The sequence below is a fragment of the Pan paniscus genome, chromosome 10 (genome assembly GCF_029289425.2).
Source record: "Pan paniscus chromosome 10, NHGRI_mPanPan1-v2.0_pri, whole genome shotgun sequence".
Taxonomy (NCBI): Eukaryota; Metazoa; Chordata; class Mammalia; order Primates; family Hominidae; genus Pan; species Pan paniscus.
The window spans coordinates 55,235,308-55,259,552 of NC_073259.2; the positions used below are offsets into that span (position 1 = coordinate 55,235,308).

General features: G+C 39.4%; 1 protein-coding gene across 1 annotated transcript in view; it reads left to right on the plus strand.

The window, feature by feature from the left end:
* Positions 1–2,151: 2,151 nt before the first annotated feature.
* Positions 2,152–24,245, plus strand: part of CPNE8 (copine 8) — a 280,364-nt gene continuing 258,270 nt past the window's right edge. Inside the window, exon 1 of the mRNA XM_003825722.7 lies at positions 2,152–2,727. Coding sequence (XP_003825770.1) covers positions 2,630–2,727 — 98 coding nt within the window. The 5' untranslated portion in view covers positions 2,152–2,629. The remainder of the gene's footprint in view (positions 2,728–24,245) is intronic.

The following is a 24,245-nucleotide window of genomic DNA, read 5'->3' on the forward strand; positions in this document are numbered from 1 at the left end:
AAGAGATTCTCCTGCCTCAGCCTCCGGAGTAGCTGGGACTATAGGCGCACACCACCATGCCCGGCTAATTTTTGTATTTTTAGTAGAGACAGGATGGTCTCGATCTCTTGACCTCATGATCCGCCCACCTCACCCTCCCAAAGCGCTGGGATTACAGGCATGAGCCACCGCACCTGGCCTTAATAGTTTCTTAAAAAGTTAAACATACACATTCCATATGATCCAGCTGTTCCACTCCTAGGTACTTACCCAGAAGTAATGAAAACATACGTCCACAGAAAGAGTTGTACATATATGTTCATATCAGTTTCATTTGTAATTGCCCGAAGTTCGAACAACCAAAGTGTCCATCATCAGGTGAATGGACAATTTACAGCGCATATATACAATGAAATAAATTAAAAATTTATTTCATTAAATAAATGAAATTTATTAATTTAAAATAAATTAAAAATTTATTTCATTGTATATATGAATAAATATTTAAAAAGTAGAATGAACTATTGATGCTAACATAGATGAATCTCAAAAGAACTTTGCTTAGTGGAAGAAGCCAGACCAAAAATACTACCTGCTTTATGATTCCACATACATAATTTTTAAAAATGCAAACTCTTCTATAGTGACATAAAGATCAATGGTTGCTTAGAGGGTTGTTTCAGTGATGAAAGGAGGTCCTGATTACGACGTAAGAAAACTTTTGGGTGATGGAATGATTCATTGTTTTGATTTTGGTGATGGCTTCACAGGGAGATACATGAGTCAACATTTATCGAATGATGGATGCACTTTAAGTGCAGTTCATTATATATGTTATACCTCACTGAAGTGGAAACAAATTGGACGTAAGTATCCCACATGTTGACTACTAAAGTTCTCAAGTTTCATCTCTTCAGTAGGCTTCTGTAAAGTAAAATTCTGGTGAGCTTAAAAAAAAACCTAGATCTCTATGCCAAATTAACTTTGAGCAGCATAATAGAAATGCCTGGAGTTTTAGGGCATTTCCAAATCGCAGTAAACTACAGTTTAATTTGTAATAGGACAAGAGGAAGAAAAAAAAAGGAAGAAAAAGCGGTGGGTGGGGAAATCAGGAAAGGAAAGCAAGAAGAAACAGGGGAAGTACACTCGGCAGGGGAAGCGGCAAGACTGCACCTACACACTCTCACCCGCCTCTATAGATTCTCTAGGCAGGAGGCAGCAAGTGGATTAAAATGTTACAACGCAAGGCAAGTCCTCCACCGCAAAAACTGCTCCTCCCAGACTTAGCCCAACCAGCTGGAAACTCCGTGCTTGGAGCGTTAAATCGGACGGACACCCGCCCCCTCTCCACCCTCCGCCTTCCAGCTGCGCCGCATGCTGTTCTCCGTCGCCGCCTGGTGGCGAGCTCCCGGGACCTGCAGGCGCTCGGGTGAGGCAGGAGGGAAGGCGCGGGGAACAAAGGTCCCTGCAGTGGAGGGGCGCCGCGTCTACCTCTGGAGGCTTTTGCCACGATTCCGTCTTGGCACCAGTCTTGCTGCCCTGGAATGCAGTTTCCCAAACGCAGCGCTCACTCTGACTCCTCTCTGCTTTTATCCGTCAGGTCTCAGGTCTTGCGGGTGGGAGTCGGCTGAAGGAGCTGCGTTATATGGTTGTGACATCACCCTCCCCGGCCCCCGTTTTCAGGTCAGAACTTTCATGTCTTTGGAAACGAGGGACCCAGAAGAGCCCTTACTGTAGGAGGAATGTCGCCGTTAGACCTCTAAGCTCCAAAGAACCAAGGGGAGACAGAATCCAGATTGCTTCCTTAAATCCCAAGTAGTATTGTTTTTTCCACCTTAGAGTCCGCCCCCCCGCCCCCACTTGTCCCATATATTGATCGGCCACTTTGCCACCGCGTTCCAAGGTTGGAGAGCGTCACAATGCCCCACCCTCCCCAACTCTCAAGTGACCGACAGTGGGCAGTCCAGAAGCTGGGACCAGACTCATCTGCCCGAGGGCACAGTAGGAGGGACGGAGGGATCTCCCATGAGCTCCGAGGGCGAGGTGAGAACCAATTGTGGGGAGGGGGACCTTATAACGGGGCAGTTAGGAACGGGCAGAGGTGCCCCCACCTCCAGCTTTCAACTCAGGCGAGGAAACTTCGAGACCTTCCCGTCCACACCTGATTGACAGAAGGAAGCTGTCGCGGCGCAGGAGGCGAGTGTGGGTGTGCAGAGGTGGAGACAAAACCTAAAAGCACGCAGAGCCGGCGAGGGCTTGCGGTCCTGGACGGTAGGGGTCTGCATCTGGTGCCACCTTCTCCATCAGGCTGCTTGCTGGGTCCACCAAGCCTGACCCCTCCAGCCAGGAGGGGATCACGGAGTGTGTCCCCCGCCCGGGCTGCTGCCTGCCGGAAGGGGGCTGGGAAACCGGGATCCCCGCGCGCCACTTGCCCGGCAGCGTCAGTTTCACCCAGGACTGGCTAGCGGTTCCCTCGTGGCTCTGCGCGGAGGTCCGCCTCCTCCCTTCCCTCCCCCATCCCGCGCGCTGCCTCCGCCTCCTTCTTCTGCCTCCACCCTCAACCCCCATCCCCGCCTGACGGGAGCTAGCCCTCAGTCCGCCCGAGCTGTGGTTGTGGGCGCCGGACAAGTCCAAGGCGCCTCCTCCCAATATGGACAGCCGCTACAACAGCACTGCGGGCATCGGGGACTTGAACCAGCTGAGCGCTGCCATCCCGGCCACGCGGGTGGAGGTGTCCGTGTCCTGCAGGTGAGGACGCAGCCCTTCCCCTCTCTCCTGCCCTCTCATCTGTGGGGTTGGTAGCACTTGGAGAGCGCTCGGGGTACCACGAGGCTTTGCGCAGGCAAGAAGTTGCGCCATGAGTGGGAAATATCTCAGTAGTGGGGCTGGAGTTACCCCGGGTCAGGTGACACAGGGGAGCGGGAATTAGAAGCGGTGGGCTCCGGGACTGAGACTTTGTATTTTCTTTCTGGGAAACGCTGTAAAAGTTGGCTGGGCTGTGACTCAGCTGTGGGAACACCGGCCGCCGCCCACTTTACAAGCCGGTTTTCCGTCCCAAACCCGGGCTGGATGGTTGGGTGATGACCGGAATCGAAGGGGACAGCACTGCCAAAAGCTCTTGTGACCGCTGCACGCTTAGGCCCGGGACTTCCTCTGCTAGGCTTGTGCAAACCTGCTGTTGCTAGGGTTGGCTCCAACCCCGGCAGCTTCCTCCCCACCCACTTCCTGGAGCCTTCCAGCTTGCTTCTCCCCCACCCTTCCGGGCTTTTTGCCTTTTGCCTGATAGGTAGAGATTTCAGCCCTCCTTGCAGACGAATCTATGCCTTACCTAAGATCTGGGAAGTCACGACTTTTGTTTTGTTTTGTTTTGTTTTGTTTTGTTTTGTTTTGTTTTCGGGCCCACATTTGAGTGCTTGTAAAAACTGACTCTCGGCCGGGCGCAGTGGCTCAGTACAGTTTATACGCCTGTATTCCCAGCAGTTTGGGAGGCCAAGGCGGGTGGATCACGAGGTCAGGAGTTCGAGACCAGCCTGGCCAATATGGTGAAACTCCGTCTCTACTGAAAATGCAAAAATTAGCCGGACGTGGTGGCATGCGCCTGTAGTCCCAGCTACTCGGGAGACTGAGACAGGAGAATCGCTTGAACCCGGGATATGGATGTTGCAATGAGCTGAGATCTTGCCATTGCACTCCAGCCTGGGCGACAGCGCAAGACTCCATCTCAAACAACAACAACAACAACAACAACAACTGACTTTCAACCCTGTCCAGAGACTGTAAATTGCAAACTCGTTGTCCTGAGCTTTCGGTTAGTTGCCCTGTAAATGAAGCAGCATCACCGCTATATCATAGATGATTTTGAGAAGGAGATGAGCGATGGTGCTAAATTGGTACTGGCCACTAATTTGCGAATTAATATTGACCCTGGAGCCCACTCCCTTGTTTGCATAATTGGGTCTGTCTCACTGGAAAACTGGTTCCTCATTTATCCATTTTTGCCCTAAGATTGTTTTTATGCCCTCACATCCTCCCTTTCCTTTCCTTAGCAAACTTGCCTTGAAGATATCTAACAAATTTGGGTAATCTTGATGTAAATAAGTTTAAAATTCCATCAATCTTGACTTTGCATTTTCACAAACTGAGCCTAAAGCCAAAGGAATTCTTTTCTGGGGGTGGAAATTCGAGCACCAGCAACCGTAGTAGAAGTATTATTTGAGGGTAGGGGACAGCCTTTATCTAGCCCTGAAACTATATCACCTGATTGTTTGCCGCCTCTTAAGACTGATCTGGGACTATGGAAATAATCATGCTGATAATGATAGCTATCATTAAGCTCTTGCCTTATTGCTGTCACTGCTTTAAGTGCTGCCTGAGATTTTTCTGTCAATGGAACAGGTGAAGCTGTTTGGAAAACTCTTTAGAGGATTCCTAGGCCTTTTTCTTTTCTCTGAAGCTTGCTTTCGATGTTAGAGGGAAGTTACTGGTATATACAGATAATGGATAGCCGGAAGTCCTACAATAACAGCATTACTAGAGTTCTTATCCTCTGCTCAACAGTCTGCAAAGTCTGAATGGCATGTGGCCTATACTTGGAATGAATATAAAATAATATTGTCAATCAAATCTGAATTTTTCCATGAGCTTTTTAAGGGAAATTATACCTAAACTGGTCATTCTGCCAGTAGGGCCCACGTTTAATGCAGCCCCTTTTTTGATGCATGTTTTCTGTGAGTGTGCTGGGCATACTGAAGTCAATTGGCTTAAGGCAATTTGTTTCTGTTTGCTGCCTCAGAACCTGCAAATCCCTTGTTCCAGCTTTTTTTCATAACATTGCTTTGACATTTTGTTTTTAATTTTTAAGATTTCTAACAGGAAAAAAAAAAAATCCTGAAAGAGAACCCGAATACTTAGTGTCAAGCATCTCTGCCAGGGGCACTAGTGCTTAGTCTATTGTTTGAGTTGCTTCTGACTCAGCTTACTATTTACGATAAGTTTGAGGTAAAAAGCATCTTTTGGGCAAAGAGAAACATAATTAAATACCCAAGTTAGTGCCTTTGGAATAGGTTTGGGAATAGTTCCTGAAAAGTTGGGTTAAATTTATTTTTAATACATTAAAATTCAAAGATAAAAATATTTGAGTATTGTTGGATCTTGTAACCATAGGAGGTGGTTTAGTTTGGGCTTTGGCATCAGAGACCTAAGTACAAATTCTGGCTTTGTGACTTGTTCTTGCTACCTTGGAGTAAGTTCTTATTCAGTCTATCTAAGCATTCTCATCTCCAAAAATAAGAATAGTTATGGTATTTACCTTATATAGAGTGTTATCAAGGTGATGTGTGAAAGCGCTTACACAATGCATGAAACAAAAACATGTTTTCAAAAATGTTAGCTATTATTATAATATTGGAAATAACATTTGTTGAATAAATGTGTTATATATGATTCAGGTATGGAATTCTGTAAAAGTCCTTCTCTTTTGAACTTCAATAAGTTGGTTAAAGAACACAAGGATAGAACCAGCATTGGGATACCTGTTCCCTCTTTCTCTATCTTCTTTGATGTGCATCAAGAACATGTTTTGTAGAAAGTTTGTGGGGATTTCACTTAGCAACGAAGCACAGTTGAAGGCCTCTGAGCCTTGCTATGGGCAGGCAGAGTAAGGAATTCCCTTGCCTTACTATACCAGAGACTTCTGAGGATTTGCCCACACTTCAAAAGCAGCTCAGATTTGAATAGGTTCTTTCTTTCTCATTCTTTATCTTTCTTTCTCTCTCTCCTTTCTTTCTTTCTCTTTCTTTCTTTCTCTTTCTTTCCTTCCTTTCCTTCCTTTCTTTTCTTTTCTTTCTTTCTTTTTCTTTCTTTCTTTTCTTTCTTTCTTTCTCTTTCTTTCTTTCTCTTTTCTTTTTTCTCTTTCCTTTCCTTTTCTTTTCTTCATTTCCTTTCTTTCACCTCCTTTCACTGTCCCCTATCATGAAAAGCTTTATGACAAAGTTTTTATCTTCATTTTGGGGAAGGTGAAAAAGATCAACAATTGAAGCTTGAATATAATTCATGGAAATAATTTAGTCTGTTTATTCATCAAGTGTCTGAGTGCCTTTTATATGTCTATGTTTATGCTAGGGTCCATGAGAAATGCAAAAGAAGTTCTCTTCTCTGAAAATGTAAAATCTGATTGAGAGATAAACACTACATAAGACACGGTAATGGGGCTAAATTCAAAGATGAGGCTCATGCATGAGGAGGGAAAGGATCATTGTGGAATAGGGTGCTTGGAATATATTACAAAGGGGAGATGGGGCTTGGGCAGAGACAAGCTGGATAGGCATGGTTTGGATTAGAGAAGGGACAGTGGCTAAATTTATAGCCACTTAAATTTGTGTTAAGGGGGTGAGAGGTACCCTTTTCTAGATGTATTTATGCAGAGGCAAACTCCTGCTATTTGACTTCCTTCGTCTTCTACCCATTGTCTAGCTCTTGCATTCATTTTCTTCTATTGTATAAATTTGTAGATTTTTAAATTAATTAGCTTACTTAATTAACTAAAAATGCCTGTAGCTGAAATGATACAACCTTGAGAGATAAACTAAGGTAATATTTCCATTTTATTCTGAAAGCTTATTACTATAGAATGAGGTAAACCCACTGGGAAAAATAATATGCAGTAATCACCTGTTTTCCTTGGGTCCTTGATTTGTTGCACTATTTCACTGATTTTCATGATTTTCTCTGATTGAGAAGTCAGCTTATCAATAATAAAAGCAGTGAGAATATTGTGTATTTCTAGACTTTGCATGTTAGGTATCAAAAGTACATCCTGTCACAGAAATAATCCTATAATGGTGATAATACTGACTATTTATTTATTTGAGATGGAATCTCACTCTGTGGCCCAGGCTGGAGTGCAGTGGTGCGATCTCTGCTCACTGCAACCTCCACCTCCCAGGTTCAAGCGATTCTCCTTCCTCAGCCTCTCGAGTAGCTGAGATTACAGGTGCCTACCACCACGCCCAGCTAATTTTTGTATTTTTAGTAGAGATGGGATTTCACCATGTTGGCCAGCTGGTCTGGAACTCTTGACCTCAAGTGATCTGCCCACTTTGGCTTCCCAAAGTGCTGGGATTACAGGCCTGAGCCACTGCCCCCCTGGCCAATACTGACTTTAAACATTAAAGTGGAAGGAAGACTATGAAGTGGAAAAGGGTTGAGTGCCTACGTGGTGCTAGGCATTCTAAAAAGCCCTTCCTGACCTGGTGTAAGTCTATTGCCTCATCTCCCATCACTCCTTGCATGAACCCAGCAACTGTATATAGTCTGATAAACAGATGTGTGCCATAGCCCAAAATGCATGCCCGAGAAATACGGCTAAAAAATACTCATAAAAGGTACAGTCCCAAAGCGTGAGCGATCATCCTAGACAACTAAACTCCTCATGCTTTTGTGGCTACACAGGTGCTGCTCTTTGCCCTGCCCTACCTCCCTTCCCCTTCTTTTCTGGATTAGGCTGTGCTCCTAAACTGGATTAGTCCCAAAGTAGCCGGGGTGTGCCAGTGTCATAGGTATATTACCACTCTTAGTCTTTCTATTCTCCTTGAGGACAAGTTTTGTCTCTTTCATGTCCATGTACTATATTCTGAGCTTGGTACAGAATATGTAGTTAGTAAATGTTTGACGCTGCAGTTCTATAGCCAAACTGTCTAATGTGGGAAGGGGGATTTCTCCTGTTAAATAAAATATCATTCCTAGGTCCCATAGCAGATCTATTGAATCAAAATCTCTGGGGATGGGACCCAGGAATCTGAGCTTTTAACAAGTTCAACCTGTGCTGGTTATACACACTAATTATTTTAATCTCCTGGTTTCATGAGTAAGTGACTCTAACTCTAGTCCCTTGATCTGAGTTAGTAAAACCCACCCTACTAGGGTGTTAGGAAGATACTTTTTGATGGTGTGCTGGAGCTTAAATGGGTTTGGGAACAGAAATTTGTAAGTCAGTTGTTAAAGTGACTATTAAAAATCGAATTATATAAACAAAATTAAATTATATTAAAAATAAATTTAAGAAATGCTGAAAGGTTATAACTTCCTAATTGCTTTACTACATGTTACTGTCATCTGTTTTTTTTTTTTTATAATCATCTATTCTCTATTTTTTAAATCTCTGTGTTGAAAGTATTCTGCAGTGCTGTGCTTCTGTTCTCTTCCCAATTCATGTATGCCACGTTGGTAGCTTGAAATAAGCCATAGTTACACCATGGAAATTGGCAAACACTGCAAATCAGTGTTTGACTTACCCTTTTGTCATCTATATTTAAGAAATCATTCTGTGGGAATCAGTTGACTCTATGGAGTTTATAATAAAAGTACTATATGCAACTTATTATTTGTAGATTGTGTGCCAAGCTACATACTCTACACATCAGTAAAAAATAACAAATTTTGTACACACAAACGTTCAGCTTTTTATTGAAGAGGTTGTTTTAAAATATATACTTGCACATCACTGTTTATGGACTTTTGGAAAAGGTAAAGCCTTATATAAAAGAAAATTATTGTTGTTTGTCTGGTTCAGTTCTGGCTATTATAATAAAGTACCAGAGACAAGGTGGCTTATTAACATCATACATTTATTTCTCACAGTTGTAGAGGATGGATGTCTGCGATCAGGGTGCCAACACAGTCAGGTTCTGATGAGAGCTTTTTTTCAGGTTACAGGCTGCCAGCTTCTCACTGTACTTTCACATGGCCTACAGAGAGTGAGAGAGCTCTCTGGCGTTCCTTTTATTAGGACAGTATTCCCATTCATAAGGGCAGGCACCATCATCATGACCTAATCATCTCCCAAAGGCCCTACCTCCTAATATCATCGCATTAGGGGTTAGGATTTCAACACATGAATTTTGGGGGGACACAAACATTCAGTTCATAACACTCTTGTTAGACTGTCACTATTAGAAGTGGTAGTGTCAAGTTCAGCACTATCTCTGGTCTTCCTTCTCTACTGGAATAAGTGGGGTTGTATGATTTTATAATCCATAAAAGTTGTGATAGCAAGTATATTGCAGTTAGGAACTTCTAGACTTTTAAATTTCTCCCTCTCCTTTTCATGTGGTCCTCTCTACACCTTTATTCTTCTCTTACTTTGAAGTTGTATTTTTCTTTCTCTGTTTCTCCATCCACTGGTGGCATATCCTTTGCAAGTTTACATGTTACAAGTCCAGCTACACTTAGTGATTAACTGACCACCTGCGAAAGCAAAGTTAGATTCCAAGAGAGAGCGTCTGACCCTTTTTGGAGTTGGCTGTCTGAGGTAGATACCTGTGCTGTTCTAATGATCTGCGGTGAAAGGAATCAAAGCATTCAAACACAACAGTTGGAGGCTCTACCTTAGTCCACAAAAAATTTGGTGTTACTATGTAAATAGATTTTCAAGTGATGTTGTTAGTTGATAAATTAAGTTATATATGCTAGGGATATTAGACTGCCTGTTGTGCTGTTAATGAGCCATATGACAGGTAAACAGAGGGTAAAGTTGTTGTAGACCGTAACATCCTATTCTGTCTCTGCAGCTCTTGAGATCCTGTGGTTCAAGATTGTAGTCACCCTGTAGTGCCTTTTTTGATCATATTTAGGTTTGTCTTAGCCCCAGAGTTTCAGTAAAATTTGTCCTGGGAACTTTCTGAACTGTGGCGTTGAAGTCTTAATGTGAGAGTTGCCCTGGTATATTTTTTTTTCAGAGAAATACCTTACTTAACATTGTTGTTCCACCAGTATTTTGGTCTGCCTGTGTTTTTTAGCATTTGGGGCCTGAGGGTTTCTAAAACAGCCCTGGTATGTGGAGAATGCTAATCTAGAAGCAGTTTAAAGGACAGGATCCCACAGGAGAGGGTGGTAATAGCTGTGCTCCTTTAGGCCTGTTATTTGTGTTGTAGCAGGCAGAAGCCTACATCCCCTATTTGAGTTTACTCAAGACTGAGAAGAAATACAATTCCTTTCAAAGAGATTTCATCCAGTTTGTAGCCTGTTTGAGAGCCAGTTTTGCTTAGCGCTGAAGAACGTGGGTGTAGGGCTAGATTAGCTCTGCCACTTAGTATCTTTGAAACATCTGTTCCTCAGTTTCCTCATCTGTAAAGTGGGGATAATAATAGCCCCCAGTTCTTATATTTGCTTTGAGGATTAAATAAGTTAATACATGTAAGTGAGATAAAACACTGCTTGTGACATTAGTTAAGCACTCAATGATTACAAAGAGATAATAAAAAAATTAAAATCCTTCGCGGTTCCATCAAACTATGAACAAATGAGTTCATTTTTGTCTCATGTATACCATCAAATTTATATTCTCTGTGTATATGAATATATACACACATATATAATATATAATACCTAATACAATATGTAATATATTAATAGTGTGTATTAATATAGAATATAATTATATATTCTATACAATATTTTTCCTGTGCTTTTCCCTTAATATTATATCATGAATATGTTGTTGTTATTAGTCTTTGGAAATATAACCTTCCATGTCTGTGCAGTATTCTATTATATGGTTGTACTATATTTATTTAACTTAACCCTTGTTTTCCAAAATTTATTTCAAAAAGTTGCTATTCAAAACAGTGTTAAAAATGAGTATTCTCCATCACAAACATCTAACATCTCTGGTTACTTTTTTTCCTGGGGATAGTTTTCTAGAACTGAAATGATTAATAAGCTATCTTCTCAAAGGGATTTTGGTAGCTTGTTTTGGTTACTTCCATCCCATTCCTATTTAAATATGCAGAATCAAGGCTAAGCTACTGGCTGCACTTTTCTAAATACTTTTATTACCATAAGAATGTTGCATTTAGAGATTAATGAGAATTTGAGGCAGCAGAGTATAGCAGCAAGAAAATGGAATTAGAAATCAGACAGATGTCTTTAAATCTCATTTTTATCCCTTTGTGGAATGTTATTTTGGGTAACCTGTTTCAACTTTTGGAACCTCATTTCCTAATCTGTAACATAGAAATGATTTAAAAAACAACATTTCAAGGTTGTTGGATGAGTAAATGAAATAAAGTCTGTACAATGCCCAGCCTGTCACAAGAAAAGCACTAAGTAGCTATTAGTCTTATCCCAGGTTCTTCAGCATTTTACTGTGTGGCACACAGCAACATAGAAGAAGGTATCTGTACTTTGGAAAAATTTACAGTCAATTTGGGGAGCCACAGAAACATAGAACCAAAGTGACAGTGATAAATCTGCATGTTATCCCATGCTGATTAATTCAATGTGGAGAGAGTGTGGAATAAAACAGTCGTTAGAATAGTGTGGATTTGTAAATGCACACTCAGTTTCTACAGATTCCACCCCATAGGCCCACTTCTGCCAAGACACAATCAGTCATGTGGGATTTGACAGGTAGGAGGTAGTCTGCTATAATAACCAAGTTTTAGAACAAAAGAACATTCTTGTATCTGCTCAATAAAGTCAACGGGCTGATATTTAAGACAGCTGTTTTGTGTTGGGCATGATAAAACAGATACTGCTGTAGTTGCCAATACAGGCTGAGGTAAGGCAAGTAGTTATTGCCCGTAATAAAATAGGATGTATTTAAAAGGTGCCTGCCCCAGGGACCAATGATGTTCACTCCTTGATACACAATACCTTAATATTGGCAAACTTAATGACAACTTTCAGTGTTAGTGCCTCTCCAGCCAGGACCATTAGCTACCAGACATTCTTGTTCAAATTGTGAGGGTTTTTGTCAGGTTTATTCTGTGAAGAATAATGTTGCAGACCTTCTGAGGGAATCATCAGCTGATTTTCTGAAACTCTGAAGAAACAAAATATCATTGATAGTCCCCAGCAAATATTTCTATTTATTAGACAGTAAACGAATTCAAATATAAGCTATTTTAATGAAGCCAAGAAACATGCAACTTTTGGATATTTGCCATCTATTTTCTTTAAATTAATCTCAAAATCTAACTCTTTGTCAGACAATGTATAAAGTGGTTAATGTGGGCTAATTCATTCAATCCTTGCAATTCTGAAAAGAGGTGATGTTATGTCCTGTTTTACAAGTGAAGAAATTGAGGTTTAGAGAGAGTATAAGTAATTTGGTTGAAGTCACATATCTAGTAAGTGGCAAAGTTGAGTTCCTATCCATATATGTCTAATTCCTAAGCATATGCTTATGACCATTAGCTATATTATGTTGTTCTTCCATAAATTCTTTATTGTCGGCTTGAAGAGTGGAGCTCTTTTCTGTCAATACCAGTGTGTTAGTAACTAAAAAAAATTATAAAGCTTAGGAGATGCAATTATAATAGATCATATCAACACTATTCTACCACAAAGGATATATGTCTCTGAGGATGCAAAATACAGAATTCTTTCCTGTTTTTCTGTTCCCTACTGGTGAGAGCTTTGAGTAGAGCAATTTATAGGAGTGGCATAAACTTTAACCATGTGATGTTTTATTTCCAGTATTGATTCTTATCTTTTTCTGATGCTGAGTTACCTAATGAAGATGTGGGAAATTAAGTAATGAGAAGACTATTTAGCTAGAAATCAGCAGGCAGGGTGAGATGAAAACTAAATACTGGAGAGAGGTGATAGACTGGGCAAATGAAAAGTAAGAAAAGTTAATTGAAATGACTATGTGACATTCACATTTACCAGTGGAATTGAGAATTGACCTCAGGCCCTACCATTTCAGTCCAGTGCTTTCTTAGTACTGGCGAAGTCACCGTTTAACTTGCTAGCTTTTCAGTAATACTTAATTCCAGAGTTTCCCTTCATGGCAAATTCATTCTTCAGAATTTCATGTAAATAAAATAACTACTTCGATATTAATATCAGTACATTATTCTGAGCTATATGAATTGTGGCATGAGTTTGTAAAAGTCAATTTTTTCTTACCTTGCTAATTAGCTTCATGCTCTCTATGTATGTAAAATAAGTAACAAGTGACACATTAATTTTATTAAGAACGATCTCAAATGTCAGAGAGTGTAATGAACCAGAGATATGATTATAATTGCCATAACTGGTTGAAACCAACATGTGTCTCTGCCTTAGCCTAATAGTGGTTTTATAATCATTTTGAGAAATGTAATTGTTTCTCACTGTCTGCAGATCCTTCTTATTGCATCCATCTCCTATAACTCTGAGCATTCCTACAATCCTCTTTTATCTAAATGTACTCCTATAAAGGAGTACTCTTTTATGTAAATGTACTCCTATTTGTGGATTTTTTGGTAATTGAAAGTAACACAAACATTTTTCTTTAATGTCTTAAGTAGGTTTTCATGTTTCCAAGCTATAAGCAAAGAATATGAGAGAGAGAGAGAGAGAGAGTGAGCTAGAGCAAGAGCAAGCACGTGAGACTAAGGGATACGTGGGAACTACACTAGAACAATAAATGTATTTGCTAAACCCATCTCAATTACCTACGATTTTAGATATAGCTTATTATCTGACTTATCTTGGTATCTGCACTCTCAAATTAATTATGGAAGCAGAGATATTAGAAAGTTGATTACAATTGATTTTTATGCCAGTGGTTTCATCCAAAGCCTCTTGTAGGCATTGGGGAAAGGAGGCATAATCAATATCAAGTTACTAGTGAACTTCTCTCTTAATTGATAATTTAAATTAGTAAATTTAAAAATGTTTTTTTGGGAAAAGTTTGAAGTACACTACCTAAAAGATGATTGATTTTTTAACTTAAGACATATCTTATAATGGCTTTAATTTCTTTGTTTCACTTAAATCACTGTGCCATTGGAATGTCATATATATGGCATCTTGCTTCCTTGTGGAACACTTCAGCAAAGAAACAGCATCTGTTTTGTTTCTGGAACTAGCTCTGTGACCTTTGACAATCATGCCACTTCACTGGATCTTAGATCCTATAGAAAGGTGGAGTCTCTGGTCAAGATGACCTATGATATTACTTGGAGGTTCATAATTTTATGATTGGAGAAGCAGGACCTTGAAATAAAATGGAGACATACTTCAGTTTAAGGAAATAATGTGATTGTCAAAGCCCATTGTAAACTAGCTAAACCAGGTGGTGATAATTTATCTTTAATAAAACAAACAAAAAAGGCTATTTTACTTTCAAAATATTTATCTCAGAATGTCTTTAGATAGACAATTCCTCTAGTGTATTTAAAATGATATTGATATATGAATTTTAATTTTAATCAGAACAAGTACAGATATAGAGTAAAAGTTATTTATTATCTTTGAGTTTTTTAAATAAAAGAAGGTTTGTGAAGAAAAAGTAATAGGGAAAGGAGTAGTATTGTTACTGGAAAGGGGTCCCGACCCAGACACCAAGAGAGGGTTCTTGGATCTCGTGAAAGAAAGAATTTAGGGTGAGTCTATACAGTAAAGTGAAAGCAAGTTTATTAAGAAAGTAAAGGAATAAAAGAAGGGCTACTCCATAGGCAGAGCAGCACCAGGGTGGCTGGTTGCCCATTTTTATGGTTATTTCTTGATTATATGCTAAACAAAGGGTGGATTATTCATGCCTCCCCTTTTTAGAACATAGAGGGTAACTTGCTCATGTTGCCATGGAATTTGTAAACTGTGATGGTGCTGGTGGGAGTGTAGCAGTGAGGATGACCAGAGGCCACTCTCATTGTCATATTGGTTTTGGTGGGCTTTGGTTAGCTTCATTATAGCAGTGTGTTTTATCAGCAAGGTCTTTATGATGTGTATCTTGTGCTGAACTTCTATCTTATTCTGCGACTAAATGCCTTAACCTCCTGGGAATGCAGCCCAGCAGGTCTCAGCCTTATTTTACCCAGCCCCTATTCAAGATGGAGTTGCTCTGGTTCAAACACCTCTGACAGTGTTAACATATATTTAGAAAACCTTAATTTCCTCCAAACAGTTTAACTTTGTTGCCATATTACACTTGATTTTCTAGACATAGGCTCTTAAACCTTTGTGTGATCATGAGACTTTAAAAATGTAGGCTCTAATTCTAGTGTCTAAGGTTTTTTTTAAAAGAACTATTATGTTAGATTATTTCTAACACCAACTACTTGCTATTTCAACGTCCTCATTTTCCTTAATATTCTCCCCAAGAGTTTTCAAGTTCTGCTGTTGCTGTTCTAGTTTTTTCTCTCAACAGAAATCTATAATAAACTGTATTCATGGAAATGAACAGTGTTTGATATGAATAGATACCGGTGCCTTTTCAGTAATTTACTTTTCTAATATATTACTTTTAAAAAATCATTTAGGTCTCTTTGGCAACTAGAGAGTTTTTAGTAAAATTGTCAGATGGATTCAGTCTTGTGTGCTTTCTCTGATCAGTTGTCACTGAGTGTGGGCTACCTGGGCTTTCTGGAACAGTTGACTTTCAAAATGAAATAAGCCAACACTGTGAGTCATGTATGCTATTACTTCCCTACCATTATAATGCTTGACTTACTATATTTCATAAGCTTTATGAATGGTTTCAGTACTTTTAAAATCGCCTTATCAGTCACCAAGACTTGTTTATTCCGTTCTCCAAAGTGTCGGTCACCTCCTTTCCATTTCTGCTGTCTCCACTCTGGCTCAAGAAGTAATCATTTTTCCTCTTCTTCACACATGTAGTGAGCTTCACATGTTTAGTTAGCTTTGTAAACAAAGGTTGAATTGCATGATTTTTCTTTGCAGAAACTTCCACTGTTTCAGCGTGTCCCCTTTGTTTACAGAGTGAAGTCCAAGTATGCTAGCATGTGTTCAGAGTACTTACTCATCCTGCCCAGATTCCTTTCCCAGCCTTATCTCAGACATGGGCACCAGCCAAAGTGGACTAGGTGTTAATCCCCACATTCCTTTGTGTCTTCCCTTTCCCCACCCTTGTTGACACTTTCCTACAGCCTGAGAAGCCTTTCCCCCATTTGTGGCTCTCCTTGCCTGGTTGTCAAGATTTACCTCACTCAGTGCAATTTGTGATATTTTACTAGATTCTTGAGATTGGAATTAATTGTTGCTTCCTTGGAGTTCCCAGACAACATTTCTTGTACATTCTTTTTGTTTTATTTTGACTTAAAATTTTTTAGGTTTTTGCACACCTGTCTCCCCAACCAAGTTTAAAAATACCTATTTGTTTTATCATTGATTATTACAAAACCAGACTTTGTGCTTTGCACATGAAAGGTTTTCAATAAATGTTTGCCACTTGATAGATTGGAAGAATGAATGTGGACATCTATGAATTTGAATATGTTTATGTATTATATGTTTATACCCTTAAAAATATTAGTTTATATTGGCTGGTTGTGGTGGCTCACGCCTGTAATCCCAGCACTTTGGGAGGCTGAGGTGGACGGATCACATGAGGTTGGGAGTTTGAGACCTGCCTGACCAACATGGAGGAACCCCGTCTCTACTAAAAATACAAAATTAGTCCGGCGTGGTGGCGCCTGCCTGTAATACCAGCTACTAGGGAGGCTGAGGCAGGAGAATCGCTTGAACCTGGGAAGTGGAGGTTGTGGTGAGCCGAGATCGTGCCATTGCATTCCAGCCTGGGCAACAAGAGTGAAAACTCCGTCTCAAAAAAAAAAATTAGTTTATACACTTAGTGAGAACACTGAAATGCCTGCCTGATTTTGCTATTCAGTAAAAATATAATTACTTAATCTTTGTTTATATAACGTTCTACAAAGTTTTATTTGTGAAGAAATGAGAAACAAATAAATTTAAGTTAAAACACATTGTCCTCAAGCAGAGCAAAGCTAATTTTAGAGGTGGCCACAGTACATTCTAAATATTGACGGATAATTTGGCCAGGCGCAGTGGCTCATGCCTATAATCGCAGCACTTTGTGAGGCCGAGGTGGGTGGATTATTTGAGGTTGGGAGGTTGAAATCAGCCTGGACAACAGGGTAAAACCCCATCTCTACTAAAAAATACAAAAATTAGTCAGGTATGGTGGTGGGTGCCCATAATCCCAGCTACTTGGGAGGGCGAGGAGGCAGGAGATTCTCTTCAACCCAGGAGGCAGTGGTTGCAGTGAGCCGAAACTATGCCACTGCACTCTGGGTTGGGTGACAGAGACTCTTTCTCTCTCTCAAAAAAAAAAAATTTTATATATATACATATATATATGTATATATATAAATAAAAATGTTGACAGATAATTCGCTTAATCTGGGCATGAATACTACCCAAAAAAAGGAGACAATTTGCATGTGTGATATCCTATGTAAAATACCTAAGTAGAAAAATAAGTGAACATATCTTTCACTCAAGGAAGACTTTTGTCTTGGGGAAAAATATGTCTTAAAGTACTTGGTGAACTAATAAAGTGCGGCAGCACGTGATGGTTTCACTTGGGTATAATTTAGGGTAAGAAGAGCTGTTTGGTGGCCTGGTCACTTGAGGAAGCAAAAATTTGCTTATATGCTAATGTACTTCTTCCAGACTCTGTATTTTTTTAATCACCAATTTAAATTTTGTGCCACACAATGCAAAATAAAATTTTAGAAAAGTCAAAATCCAACTAAAGAAAAGTGTCAAGGATGAGAAGATGGAAAACAATGCTTTCTATAAAAAAAGGAAAAGACAGAACTTGTTTACACATGTTCAAGTTAAAAATGAGCAACTTTACTTAAGTCAAGTCACTATCCATAAATCATGTCTTTCCTACACTTGTCTGGCTATAAAGTTTCCTTGGATGGCCTAAGTAATTTCCTAAGTGCTTGTAACAGCTGAAGTATCTAAGTGCTCAGTTGATTATATTTAGCCTAAAATGTTGTCATCCCTGATTACATCAAGTCTTTCCAGAGAAACAGACCTCATTAGTGGCTATAGCTATAAAATTAGGAAAAAAAAGAAAATTATAAAGCCATTTTGTTTCAGTGAGGTCAATAAATGGTAATACAAGGTGATGATGATGATGATTGATGAACAATTTCCAGCACATATATAAAATGCTGTGTTTTAAAAAATGCAACTGTTGTGTGGTTGTGTCATTTTCATTTTGGCAGCATGGTCTAAACCAGCTATTGTCAACAAGAGGCACCATCAAAATTGCTTCAGAGGTTTTGCGAACTACTTATGGGCACTCCTGAAAATTCTAGGTTGCTTTCCTACAAGGGACTAAGTCCTCCCCATCATTTTCTCTATGCTCCCAATACCCCAGTAAAACTTCTGTCAGTTGAGCCTCAGGCCTCATCCTCCCATTCCTTCTACTTCCGTATCGTCTCTTTAACATGGCTGACCATTCTGCTAACTAGGTCCAGGCCAGTCTGACCCATGCAAAGACTATGCACAAGTTCCTTGACTCTTCCAACCTCACAATCTCTGGCCAACCTTCTCCTCCTCGCCAGGAATCCTGTACTTTGAGCTGGTAGAGTTGTACTCAAAAAGGGCAAATGACATCATACTATTACTCCCTTGTTTAAGACCCTCTAGTTGCCTGTATAATGAGTCATCAGGATCTTCCAAACCCTGACTTAAATTTTCAGCCTCATCTCTTTCTCTCTGTGTCCCACCACCCTCCCCTTCTCCACTTTTGCCTCTAAACTCTTTCCTAAACTCTAAGTCACTTCAGACACCTGCATTTCCTGAGAAAACCATGATGTTCACACTGTGGTTCTCTCTGGTAGGAACAGTTTGGCCTCACGTTGTTATCTCACCTGATGGACTCTGCCGATAGTTCAAGCATCACTCATACTATGAAGACTTTTCCTGATCCTTCAGATTGAATTGTCCACCCCTCCCTTTCTCTAATTTGTAATGAATTTATTTATTATACATATTCCACATTTCACTGCACATATTTGTTTACAAATCTGTCCCCTTAATGGAATATAAATAATCTAGGGCCTGGAGCCCAATGTGTTCATATCATGGTCTCCAACACTAAATCCTTTATCTGGCACTTAATAACCTAGTGCTGGTTGAATAAACATTTGAATGAGTGTCAGACAGCTATTAAACTGTAAATTCTCATAGGATAAGATTCATGTCTTATTCAGCTTTGCATCCCACTTAGCTTCTAGTCCAGTGTATTGCATATAGAAAGTGCTTGATAATTATTTATTCAATATATAGTTGAAGAAAGGAAGGTTAGTAGAAGAAAGGCACATCACATATGAACAGGAACCATGGCTGGAAGGCCTGAAGGCCAGAAAGAGTATAGTATTAATTGAGTTGAAAAAAAATCAATTGTAAAAAGGCAGGATGAAGGAGACATAGCCAAGCAATTGCCTATGCCTGTTTCATTCAGTGGTTTTTTTAGGACTTGTAGAACTGTAGGTAGGATGGGCTGCTACTGAGATTTTGTTTCTATTGTTGTTTTGTTGGTTTTGGGGCTGAGATGAGAGCCTTTGAGTCAGGGCACACTTCTGTTCTACTCACTTCTGATAAGGATGAAACATACATATTAGGAAGTCATTTTTATTCTCCTGTATCTCAGCTGATCATTTATGCTGACCTACATATTCCCATTTGGATTAGTTCCTTCTTCTGTTTAAATTCTGTTATTGAGTCTGCAAATCTCAGATTACTCCTAGGTACTTCTGAATTGTCCAATGGTCGAAAGAAATTACAGAAGATATTGCTTAAAATCTGGAGGAAGAAAAAAACCAACCTTGCCAATCTAGCCTTACCTTTACAAGCATGTTATTGTTTTCATTGTCATAGCCTACGTATTATTTTATGCATCTTAAAGAGAGCTGGCTCAAGACAACCTTGCATATAGATAAAGATTTTCTTTTGAAATGTTGAAATGTTGAGCCTGAATATACATGACTTTTAGTCCGTTATAGAAGCAACATATTGTTCTACAGCTAATAGACAAAGGAACAAAATGTTAGAAAATCCAGTCATATGATCAATATTTTTGGGAGTGGTGCTTGGAAGGCAGCAGTATGTGAGCTGATGTTGGGTAGAGTGATGTTAGCCTCCAGCTTTCTACTTAGTGGAGATCTGTAGGCACATCACAGTCATCAGCTCTTGCTTCTTGGACAAGTGATCCATTGCACTGACTCTGGGAAAAGCAATAAACCCTAAAAGACTGCTAATCTAGCTAATTGTGTAAAATATTTGGAGGATCATTGTCCACTTAGCTGTTAGCAAGTGAGCTGAAATGTGGTTACTGCTTTTCGAGTGGGCAGGAGGAGAGACTGAGAAAAATAATGATATATAATCTCAAGTGTTGTAACATAGTTAGGGAATGGTGTAATGTATTACAGGCTTAGCAAAAGTTTAGAGCCAGAAAGATCTGGATTTAAACGGCAGCTCCATACTTTACTGTGAGAGTTCAGATAAGTTAGTTTCCTTGTGCTTCTGTTTATAGAAATTCCTTCTGATACAGTTGTATAAGGATTGTTTGAGATAATATTAATAAAGTGTTTTGAAAGTTTCCATAGCTTAGCAAGGAATTCTTGTTTTTATACAGATATTCAACTGAAATATTTGGAAAACAGTAGATCACTTCATGAAGATAAAGTTGTAAAAATATGCAAAAAAAAATCAAATTATGTTGAAAAGAGCAAAGGAGAAAGTACAAATCACCCCAACTTTCTTACCCAGCAATAGGTCAGGCCAAGCAGATATCTCTTTGTGCACTTATTTAGAGGCATATAAGGCATATTTCCATTCATATTTATTTTACAATGACTTACGTAAGATGGAAGTCGAGTTTTTTTCCTTGGATTTTGGCTTCAGATATTAATACCTGAACCTAGCTGCTGCTTTTCAGGCCTAGTACCCCCTGCCTGGAGAGCATCTCTCCAAGGGAATGATCTCAGCTGTGGTCTCAATATACCCCTCTTCCTATCTGTCTGCCTCCATGGAGCCTTCACTGCTGTTGTTAAAACATTGCTGTTGACAGTGCCACTGGGAAGTTGCAGTAATGTCCTGTTGCTACAAGGCCTGGCATGAGACCTTGCTGTCTGCTGTCCCTGTAACCCTGTATGTAACTCTGCTCATTGCCTCCTGGTGCTTGTCTCTCTTGATTTACCAGATCTTTGTGGTTCTATGTGGTCCTTCTAGGTTCAGTCTCAGTCAGAAGTCCTCCTTACTAAAGACTCCCTGGGTGTCGTCATTTCTTTAAATCCATATATTCACAACTTTTTTGCTCTGTGGGCACACACCCCACAGTTCCAGGCTCCAGACTGTGTGGGCCTGTCTTTGTCTCTGAATCTGGGTCTCCCATCTGAGCTCTACCTTCTTTTGTAAAGAAATTCCTCTCAGAGTTTCCTATTATATATTCCTTCCACCAGACCCTGGCTGGGCCGACAGTATAAACTTAAAAAGATATCAAGAGGATTCATTTTTCATTTTACCAGGAGGCTCTTTGGCCCCTTTTAATTTCATAGAAGGCAAAAGGAACTTGGAGGAGCAGCCTTAGGCTCACATTACATCTCTTCTTTCTTCTACAAAGTGGACTTGAGATCAGGGCTTAACTATTCCCATACACTACTCTAGTAGTGCCTGGCACATAATACATGCCCAATAAATCTGTGTTGAAAGAAAGCATGAATGAATATTTGCAAATGAATTTGACCTTTTTCCTTAATCACAGTTTAGGGCTTTATCACTTAATTTAGGGCATTGCACACCCACTCTACATTATTCTCTTTGCCTTTGCCTCTAGATAGTTTTTCCAATATTTACTATATGCTGGGTTTGCTCTAAGCACTTTATATTTACTTACTTACTCCTCAAACAACTCTATGAGGAGGATACTATGATCATCTCCTTTTTTACAGATAAGAAAACTGAAGCCTAGAGAGTTTTAGTTTACACAGCTAGTAAATGGTGGAACTGGTGGTTCCCAGTTGTAATGACTGTTCAGAGGTGGCACCCTGCCAGGTGATGACAAGTCCATGAGATCTGGTGATTGTACTGAAGTGGGGAAAAGCTGGCAGTCTCTTCTTGGGTGCCAGAATTATAAAATATGAAGCTAATAACCCCAGCCATCTATATTAGTCTGTTCTCCCCTTGCTGTAAAGAACTACCTGAGACTGGGTAATTTATGAAGAAATGAGATTTAATTGGCTCACCGTTCTGTATGCTGTACAGGTAGCATAGCTGGGGAGGCCTCCAGAAACTTTCAATCATGGTGGAAGGCACAAGGGGAGGCAGGCACGTCTTTACATGGTGGAGCAGGAGAGCGAGAGAGAAGGGGGAAGTGCTACACACTTTTAAACAACCAAATCTCCTGAGAACACACTGTCACAAGAACAGAAGGGGGAGGACTGCCTCCATGATCCAATCACCTCCCACCCGGCCCCTCCTCCAACATTGAGGATTACAATTCTACATGAGATTTGGGTGGGGACATAGAGCCAAACAATATCAGCATCTGTGTTTCCCACCATGTAGTTTAGAGAAGTAGAGGAAGCAGTTAAAAAAAAAAAGATTGAAATAGATAATACTTGCACACAGAAAAACAGTTTGGATATTTCTGCCCTTGTTTTTGTTCTTCTCACAGGGTCAGCTACATGTCTGAATCTGGGCTGTATAAAATATCTGTATTTTCACCATAAATTTCCCTTTTCTTCTGTAACTTACAACTAAATGAGTTCTATTCATGCAGCTAATATTTGTCTGTCTCACAGTAGAGCATTATCTTATTTATTTTATTTGCATGTCATTGCTCATTATTCAGGATGAACTTTATTTAAAATGTGAGTGACCAAATATATTTCTTCCTCTTATAAAATGCCAATTCACTTCTTTAAGTCATTTTTCTTTTGGGGTGCTTATACTTTTTTCTCATTAATTTAGAGAATGCTTTGTATATTTATAGCCTTAACATTCTTGTATATGATATATGTAACAAATGTTGCATTTTGAGTTTAATTATTATATCATTTTCTGTATATAAGTTTAAAATACATTCATTATCATATAAATTAATTTTTTCTCTAGGCTTCATATAAAGCTTAGAAAGTATCCTTTATGCCAAAATTTTAAAATAATATGTTACATTTTCTTCATCTTTTTTTCAATTGATTGTGGTTGATGATTTTTCTCTGTAATTTACTTTAAAATATTTCAGCAGAGAGTGTCATATAGATGTGTGTGTTAGACTGTAGAGTTAAATCTCAAGGATCCTAATCAGTTTTATATACTTTGGGTGTGGGGAGTTAGCATTGGAAGTTTAATCAGTAGCTCATGCTCTGGAAGTGGCTACTCCTAACTGGTAGACTATCTTTACCCTTTATCAACACCAGAGCGTTTTGTAATTACAATGGATGTTAGGCTTAAAAAAACCAAACTGATAAAACGTGTGGTGATCAGGTATGTGGATTGACTACTTCATACCACTATACAATTATAAAAAAAAAGACTGACAATAACATTGGAGAGGATGTGGAGAAATTGGAACAATTATATATTGCTGGTAGGAATGTAATATAATGCAGTCACTTTGGAAAATAGTTTGGCAGTTTTTTCAGATTTTAAAAATAGTGTTACCATAGGACCCAGCAATTCTGTTAGGTATGTACCCCAGAGAAGTGAAACCGTATGTCCGCATAAAAACTTGTACAAATCTTCATTGCAGTATTATTCATAATAGCCAAAAAATAGAAACAACCCAAATATCTATGAATCGATGAACCAAAGTAGTATATCCATACAATAGAATATGATTTGGCAATAAAACGGAATGAAGTACTGACAGGTACTACAACATGGTTGAATCTTCAAAACATCATGTACTTGAAAGAAGCTAGTCACAAAAAGAGCACATATTGTATATGATCATGATTCTATTTACATGAAATGCTCAGAATAGGCAAATACATGGAGACAGAAAGATTAGTGGTTACCAGGGGCTCGGGGAAGTGGAATAGGGTGTGATTTTTGATGGGTTCAGGGTGTTTTTGGTGGGAGGAAAGAGGAAAATATTCTAAAATTAGATAGTGGTAGTAGTTGCACAACTCTGTGAATATACTATCAACCACTGGATTGTACACTTTAAAAGGGCAAATTTTATAGTATGTCATTTACATCTGAATAAAACTGTTATAAAAAGATACTGTGGATTAGCTAGAAATATTGCTCAAGTGAATGGGAGATACATGCCTAGTGACCTTTAGAGTGGTGCCGTAGGCCTAGGGACGCCTTAGGTAATGGATATAAATGTTTAGAGAATTCTCTACACTTATCTGACCAGAAAGTTAGACACTGTCAACAGAATATTGTCACATCTGCCTGAAGGTGCTATTTAGAGTGTCTGAAAGGACAGGGAGCTGGAAGTTGATTAAACTGATGGAGTACACTGTGTGACTGTTTTGAGTTCT